At 49.1% G+C, this 8,392-nt stretch overlaps 1 protein-coding gene across 1 annotated transcript; it reads left to right on the top strand.

Moving 5' to 3' along the window:
* Positions 1 to 250: 250 nt before the first annotated feature.
* Positions 251 to 5,622, top strand: LOC104464685 (kinase suppressor of Ras 1-like; the record flags this gene model as incomplete). The annotated part of the gene is made up of 6 exons (XM_010077467.1): positions 251 to 347; positions 1,103 to 1,236; positions 1,665 to 1,796; positions 2,056 to 2,191; positions 2,534 to 2,667; positions 5,356 to 5,622. Coding segments are annotated over 6 exons (712 nt in total), but the record flags the coding sequence as incomplete, so codon positions are not given.
* Positions 5,623 to 8,392: the final 2,770 nt, after the last annotated feature.

The raw sequence follows: 8,392 nt of genomic DNA, 5'->3' as shown, positions 1-8,392 counted from the left end.
TTTGTCGATTTCCTTTTTATCTTTTAATTCTTAAATAATAAAATCTAAAAAGCAGGAGAAAAAAAAAACCTGGAACAGGCTGTTCCTCTGTCATCTCCTTCCAGATGGTTCCAGTTCAGCAAAGTGACAATAAACCAGTGTGCGCTGGGATTCTGTCTACATGATGAGAAAACCAGTCGAACATCCAGTATTACATTTTTATTTTCCTTTTAAAGACCTTTTTCAGGATTGTTGTTCTTCTTTCCTGTAGCTTCTGCAAAGGAAGAACGCTTCACTCGTTTGTAAGGGACCCCAAGATATCCCTGGATATTAACAAAACCAGGCAGATAGCCCAGGAGATCATCAAGGTAAGAGTCCGTTACGCTACCGGAGAGATCCGCCTTCCAGGCAGTGCCTCAGCAAGAGCTTAGACCCTGCAGAGCTGGAGAGGTCGCCCAACAGGGTGTTCCAGCAGGAGATACCCAGAGTTGAGAGGTAAAAAACACCAATTCAGGGGGCAGTGAGCGAAGGGCTGTCAGGAGAGAACCAGACCTTGTGCTTCTCAGAGAGGGGCTGCAGAGGGAGAACGGAGGTAAAGGGAACAATGAAGAACGGCGTGCAGAACAGGTTTCCTTCCCGGTCTCTCCTCTTTGTTAGTAACCACAGCATTCTGAAGAAGACAGCATTTTCTCCCAGACTTGCAGTCTTGGCTGTGCTTGCTTTCCATAGTTCTCAATGGAAGGAGCATTTCTAAAGCTGCTGTTTTCTGGCAGAAATAGCCTGTGAATTTAGCCAGCAAACTTGTGTCGGTTGTTCATTGTTCCTACACATACAGACTTCTTCAGAGTTGTGAGGTCCACAGCCACTTAACTTCAATTAAGAGACCCTTCCAGCAGCCCTGCTGTGCAGAGGGTGAGGAGCAGTTCCGAGGCTGAGCGCTGAACTGAGACCCGCTCCCTTGCACAGTTCCCCTGCACCCTTCCAGCTGCCATGTCCCCGCCTACAGTTAATCATTTGTGCTGGAGTAATGACAGCAAACGTGTATGAGAAAGCAAAGCACGCCCAGAGTTAGAGACCTGTAAACTTTTTTCTTGTTATTTACATCTCTGCATGTATTTCCCAGGGCATGGGGTATCTTCATGCAAAGGGGATCGTGCATAAGGATCTGAAATCTAAGAATGTTTTCTATGACAATGGGAAAGTTGTGATCACTGACTTTGGATTATTTGGAATTTCGGGTGTGGTTCAGGAGGGAAGGTAAGTGGAGATTTCAATGCTTGGTCCACTTCTAGAATGATAAAAAATGTTCAAGTAGAGAAACATTTTGATGCGGTACGAGTGAGGAGTGTTGATGGCTTTAGTACATACACACACTTTTGGAATATGCACTTTGTTTTCCTTTTTTAAGCAGAGTTCTTTCTACAGTTCCAGTAGCACAGAGCTAGGGAGCTCTGTATGGATTAAGACTCAGAACACAGAATGAACAAAATAAGCCCAACAGTGAGCTGGAGAGTCAGGCTAATGCGTGCAGATTTTTTAATACGGCACAAAAATTAGAAATAAAACGTTATCAAAAACCTTTGAGTAAATAAAGTCAAGGCATTAGGTGAAGCACAGACACAGTCCTTATGCCACCTTTGTTGAAGCAGTAGTGTTTCAGCACCACTTCTTTCTTTTGAACTCAGGAGGGAGAATGAACTGAAGCTGCCTCATGACTGGTTATGCTACCTGGCCCCTGAGATTGTTCGTGAGATGGCCCCTGGGAAAGACGAAGACAAGCTGCCTTTCTCCAAAGCTGCAGATATCTATGCCTTTGGGTAAGAAAGGAACACAGAGTACCACGGGAGCTTGCTAAATGAGATCTGTTACAGACCTGAGCCTTGCGAGTCAGAGGTCCTCTTCTCACAGACTCAGCGTTCCAGCTGCAGCGCATTTTTCTCACCTTCGACAGAAGTCACGGGTGGGAGCTGTGTGGGGTGGGAGGGATTTGCTCCACAGCCTGATACAGCTTCCAGAGTTTATCTGAAGAAACTCTTAAGAGCAGGCAAAGGCTTGATTTGTCTGTTGATGTTGCAGGACTGTGTGGTTTGAGCTCCAAGCGAGAGAATGGCCTTTCAAGAACCAGCCCGCAGAGGCGCTCATCTGGCAGATTGGAAGCGGCGAAGGAGTGAAACAAGTCCTTGCGACTGTTAGTTTGGGGAAAGAAGTCAATGTAAGTACCTCAGCTGTAGAAATCCTTCCATACAGCTATTGATGAGGAAAAGAAGGAGCTGCTGTAAGAGGAGATTTATTTTACTCTCTCATAATTCTAAAGACAAAGGGCAGGAGAGAGAACAGGTTAGAATGGGACACCAGGTTTGATATGAGCCTCTCCCATAACTGTCATGTAGAAGTGGACATCCCCCGGTACACAGGATGCTGTTTGATTGTTAGAACGTTCAGGACCCCTGTTAAACCGTGTCTCTGGCTGGGCTCACACAATTCACAGCGTTCAGCCAGCTCCGTGTGCTGCACAGTTGACCTGGGAACTAAGTGGAGATACTGTCCCTTGCAGGAAATTCTCTCAGCATGCTGGTCATTTGATCTCAGCGAGAGACCTAGCTTCACTGTCCTCATGGATATGCTTGAAAAACTGCCAAAACTGAATCGTCGGCTCTCCCACCCAGGGCATTTCTGGAAGTCTGCTGAGTGAGTATTTGCTGCTGTTCAGAACATTTATGCTGCTCAGAATAGATGCTGCTCAAATATTTCTGTGCTTTATTTTGCCTTCCTGGGTGATGTCAAACCTCTGTTGGGAGCATAACAGTGTGCTGTGCGGCTTTTCTAGTTACTAGGAAATGATGCAATTAAGCTTGCATGCTTCCGACAGTGAATTTTCTACTTTGACATATTCACCTCCCTCCTGCAGTAGATGACTCGTCCAGCTTTATGTTTGGTTTCAGAGAGTGTCTACCAACAGCACGGGACAGGGCCCACACTGACCCCAGAGTCGTTAGAATTTCCCCCGTTATGGCTGGTTCTGGCTGAGGAAGGGAAGGATCAAAAAATGTGTCACCATTTCCCTTTAAAATCCACTTGTGCTGGATCACTATCTCTGATGACTGATCTGACATCCTTTCAGCACCTAAGCAGAGACCGCAGAGCAGAGGAGAGCCCGGGCTGGCTGCACGTTCCCACGCAGACAGTCCTGCTCCCGTATTGGCCTCTAGCATCACACTGGGAATGAACTCCAAGTGACGCTTCCCATCTGGGCAGTCAGTTCAGGAGAATGCTCAGCTCCAGAGCAGTTTGCCAACTGATTATTTTGGATTAGTGTTTCCATAGGGAGTTATTTTTGAGCAGCTTGTGGGACTGCAGAACGATGTCTCGTGGAGTAGCTACCCTCATTATTTTTCCCCGGGTAGACAGGCCGACCCCCCTTCCGCCCCCACCAAGTGGTTCATGTCAATTTGCATACATTAATACTTCTCTGCTCAAAGCATTTAATAGGGGAGAAGTACTTTGAGTGTCACTATTAATTATCAGCACTGACAGCTGAATTAGTGCTCATTGAAATGAAAGCGCAGGCAGCGGAGCTGTTGTTCATCCCTGCGCACCGTGTTGTATTCACGGCACACGCGTTCTGTAGCCCTGCCAGCCAGAGACCCCCGCACCTTCAGAACCCACTGGAGACGTGTTCACACCCCCTCTCACAATCCTCTGAGAATCATTGCACTAACCCTTTATTCTGGTGTAAGCTGTATAAGGTGTTGTTCTCAAGGGCTTGCTTTAAATAACTGGAAACTAACTCTCATGGTGTCTTTTTCCCCTCCCTCCCGTGTTTCTTTGTAGGTTGTAGCTACTGGTGCAATAACGGGCTCCACCTTGCATGCTTCCGTGTGTTGTATCCTAACCGGCAACTTGGACAATCACCTCCCATTTAAAAAAAGCAAAAACAAACCACAAAATTAACCCATGGACATAATCAACACTTTATCCAAATTCTCCTTTTCTGCCTTTTTCCGCTTGGTGTGGGCTGTTAGCTTGAATAACAACTCCTGTCTGCAAGAAGTTCCTGTCTAACACCGTGGCCACCTCTCACCTCTGAAGCGTTGCGGCAGCAGGCTGTCACCTCCCCTGGGACAGGGGCTAGTGATCCGCTCTCTGGCTAACCAGGTGCACGCCCGAGCCAGCGCTGTGTGTCCTGCCCAGCAGGCTGGGGGATCTCCTGAAACTGGTGTGACTGGTGGGGGCCCTGCCGGTGCCCAAGGCAGAGGGTGGCTTCCTAGCTGCGGTCCGAGGCTGTGCCTGTTGTCCTCACTGCCGGACTGTGGCCTTGGGACTGACGGCAACAGGGACATTTCCCAGGCACAGCCGGTGACAAAACCAGCGGGAGTTAGGGGCCAGGGTGGGCTGGTTCTCCAGCGCCAGCACTGAAGCCAGGTCAGTTTTGTCAGGGGTGGGATGAAGCTGGTGCAGTTCCTGGGTGGAGGAAGGATGGTCCTTGTGCTGCTTGGAGCAGAGGGCAGTCCCTCAGCCTACTGGGGACCAGGTCTGGACAAGCGGTGTCCTCCCCCTGCAGATCTAGTGCTCTGAATTTTATGATTTCCTCCTGTTTACATCCCCTGTTCAGCAAAATGTCCGACAACATTAGGGGCTTTGCAGCAGCGTAGGGAACACAGCGAGTACGTGCCTTTTCAGGAAAGGTCTCTCTTCATTCTTTACCGGTTCATGATTTTGAAAAAATGCCCTGTTTCGGAGGGGAGAGGACAGAGACAGAAGAGAATGCGCACCGAGAACCAGAGGGATTTCTGCTGTCTTCAGTGAGGACAAACACCCCCACCTACCCATTCTCTCAGAAAGTGTCCTGCAGGGTGGTCTGCCTCGCCTCTGTGCGCCTGGGCAGGAAGGCAGGGGGAAGTGAGGAGGTTTCTAGCTGTGCTGCAGTTTAAGGGTGAAAGAAAAGATCTTTCTGCACTTGCTCCAGTCCATAAAGAGGAGCAGATGGGTTGGGTTGGTTTGGGTTTTTTAACCAATTGATGTACCTTGTTAAAACAGACGATTGGGTAAGCCATTCTTTCCTCCCTTCTGCTTCAAGGAAACCCGGTGCCCCTTGAAAGCAAGTATTGGGCTTCTGCCCACCTCAGTACTAATGAAAGCCTCCTCCTCCTCCCCCGGGAGGCAGATCGGATCTGTCTGTATGTTTCCACTGCTGAGGTTAGCATGAACAAGTTCAGGTGTTTGCTGCTGAATTACTTGAGCCTCTTTTCTGGGTGAAGTTGTATGAGATCAGAACTGAACCCATTTTAGTTCCTTTTATAGGACAGTGGCTTTGTAAGAAAAATTAAAAATAAATAACTCCCCCTTCCTTCTCCTCTCCCTCCCCATTCTTTTCAGCATTAACAGTAGCAAAGTTGTCCTGCGTTTTGAAAGATTTGGCTTGGGAATCCTGGAACCAAGTAATCAAAAGCTATAGTGCGGTGTGTCCTTGGCTGGCGGCAGTGTGGCTGCCTCCTTACACAAAGCAGCCGAAATCCTCACTGAACCTCCCACGCTCTGACGCTGGTGAGCCGCAGCTGAACGCCGCACGACCATCAGCTCGCAGCCCCGGGTTGTTTGCAAAGTCTGAATTCTGCCTGAGCACCAGCAGTTATTTAAATAATGTTTACATGATACTTTTGTGTGAACTATATTTTTTTAAACATAATAAAAAGTGAATCGTTTAACTACAGCCATTCTCCACTAGCACTGAGAACAGGAACTCTTCTGGTTCCGTCTCCTGTCTGTGGTAAAGAGGAGCTCTCTCCTGCCTGCAGAGCCTTTGCTTTCCCTCTGAGAAGCGGAGCTGGCTGGCTTCAGAATGGCAACGCAGCTCGTGCAAGGGGCTGGAGTTCTGGATTGAGTTTTTCTTCCGTTAATGTAAAAATCTATCTACTGCCTGTGACCTGCCCAAACCAATCCTTGCTTCGGCAGGGTTGGTCCAAGCTTGGGGTTACCTTAACTTCCACTCGTACAAACCTCTTCTGAGGGAATTTCTGATCACGCAGACTGTGCCTCAACTAAAGCCACAAGCGCTCTCCTACCCAGAACTCACACCAAAAGCTGTGTTTTCACCCCCCCCTCCCCCCACAGAGGTACCAGCTCCGAGAGCCGGCCACTGCCCGATCCCTTCTGTCCTCACCATCCTGCGTTCTGTTGAGACAGTGCGTCAGGGCTCCCTGGCCGTCACCACATTTCATTTCTCCACCAGCACTGGTGCGTCCCACACCCCCTCTCTGCCCTCCACCCTCCCCACAAGGGTTTGCCGTGAGGATCCCAGGGCCAGGAGCGCTGGAGTCCGCCGTAGGGCAGGCGAAGGGACGGGCACGCGGTTTGGGCTGACTTGCAGAGAGTTAAGTGGCAAAGCAGAATTCCCGAGTTCTGCTGAGCAGAGGGCTTCACTCCTATCGTGAGTCAGTCCTGTTCTCTTACAAATATTTTGACAGAGCAACTTTTTAGATGTCTCAGATATAGAAGAAAAAATGGGTTTGGTGGCACCCAAGCACAGCGTTGTGGTACTTGTTTGACCTCCTTCCTCTCCCCCTCCTTCATAAAGCAAATAACCCCCCTCCAGCCACTCTGTGTCTCTAACCTGCACCACTTGGTTCTCTTCAAGACTTGCTGCTGTTTGTTCTCTCAGTAATTTTGCGTCAGCAGTTTTAAGCAGAAGTTGTTTTCCCAGCGAGTGCTGCTGAAATCACAGCAGCACACCACCAAGCTGAAGCAGGGAGAGGGGTGCTGCTCTGCAGCGGGAATGTTACGAACTCCTCGCGATTTATTTCTGCTGTCTATGTGCATAAACCAGGTCCTGAAAGCTGGGACCCCCAGAACTTCTCCCTGTGGGAACCAGTCACCCAGCTTGCCCACAGATGAGTTCCCTTGCCCGCTGGCCAGCAGTGACGCTGCTGTGCGGATGTGCAAGAACTACACTGGGAAAGCAATATATTCTCATTTTCTTTCTAATAAGATGACTGGCCAGGAGAAGGACAGCTGCACTGGATGACCAGCCAGATTAAAACAATTTAAAAAACCCAACAAAAACCATTTGTCATTATGACTGCCCTGGGGTGTAACAAACACTGTCCGTGATGACTTTGCAGACACGGAGCTGCACGGCCCCTGCCTGGAGCCCATCTTCCCTCCGGCTGCAGGGTGCTGGACCTAACAGGAGACTTGTCCCAGCTGGCCCTGCCCTGGGAACGCTGCCCTGCTGCTCCCATCCTGGGCGCCGGAGGGGTTTCAAACCTGCCTTTAGCCAGGAGATTTGGGATTCTAATTCAACCTGACCTTGCTTTTGTGTTTAACACCCATCACTCGCACTTGAAAGCAAAACCCAGCCACCGGCCCCCCCCCGTACAACAGAGAGACCGATTGCTGTCTCTGGGATAGGTTTCGTTTTAATCAGCTGGTGTAAGACACACGGCAATCGCCGAACCCAGTGGAGCTGTACAGCTGGGAGGAGAGCAGAGCTCTCTCATCCCTCAACATGTCGCAGACCAAGCGACAGTCGTTAGGTTGCGTTGTTTTATGGTCACAGGTCCTGTCCCCGTGTGCTGGTGTCGGGGCGTGCAGCACGGTGAGCCTGTGCCGGTTGAGTTGTAAATGTGAAGCGGGCTGTACAATGCTGCTACAAGAGCCTCACGTCAGTAGTGAATGTAAATGGAGTCTGTAATACGGTGAAAATGGACGCGTTTTCTTTTCAAATGTGATGTAAACTTTGTACAGTAAAAAAATTTTTTTTTATATTTTCTATCAACTGAGTGTCTTCCAGAATTGATATTAAATTAATTAAAAATTGTTAGGATTAACAACAGTTTCTGTATTAGTTTATGCAACCAGCAAAAAAAGAAAAAAAAAAAAAGAGTGCACTCTATGCTAATGGAATTCTGGATATGTAGGAATCTTTTCAGTGAATAAATCTTTGCTCTGGATAAAGCAAGTGTTACAGAATTGTGGTTTGACCTTCCCTCCCCCCCCGTACCTGTAGCCAAATTAAAGCACGAGCACATTTCCGTAGAGACCCACTCACACACGAAGAAAGGGCAGATACAAAGGGGACGGGTCAGCCTTTGACGAGAGCAGGACCCTCGCGATGGGCGAGGGCAGCCCCGGTGCACAGCCCCCTCCTGGCACCCCCAGGGCTGGGGGCATCTTGCCCTGCCAAGCTCGGTGGACCTGGGGGGGACACGGCCGGGAGACAAGCGCAGTCTCTGAATTGGGCAAGAATAAGCGTTTACTGTGACAGAAGGCAGCCTCGTTTCTAGAAATCCTGTTGTGACAGAAGATTTGGAATAACGCGCTGAATGAAGCAAAGGGCGACAGAAGTCCAGGTTTAGCCCATGTAAGGAAAGAAGAAAAGAAAAGAAAAAAACCAGCATTACAGCTTTTGTCTCCA

Source organism: Pterocles gutturalis, unplaced genomic scaffold, assembly GCF_000699245.1.
Source record: "Pterocles gutturalis isolate BGI_N339 unplaced genomic scaffold, ASM69924v1 scaffold48583, whole genome shotgun sequence".
In the NCBI taxonomy this organism is placed as follows: Eukaryota; Metazoa; Chordata; class Aves; order Pterocliformes; family Pteroclidae; genus Pterocles; species Pterocles gutturalis.
This window is presented reverse-complemented; position numbering and strand designations above follow the sequence as displayed.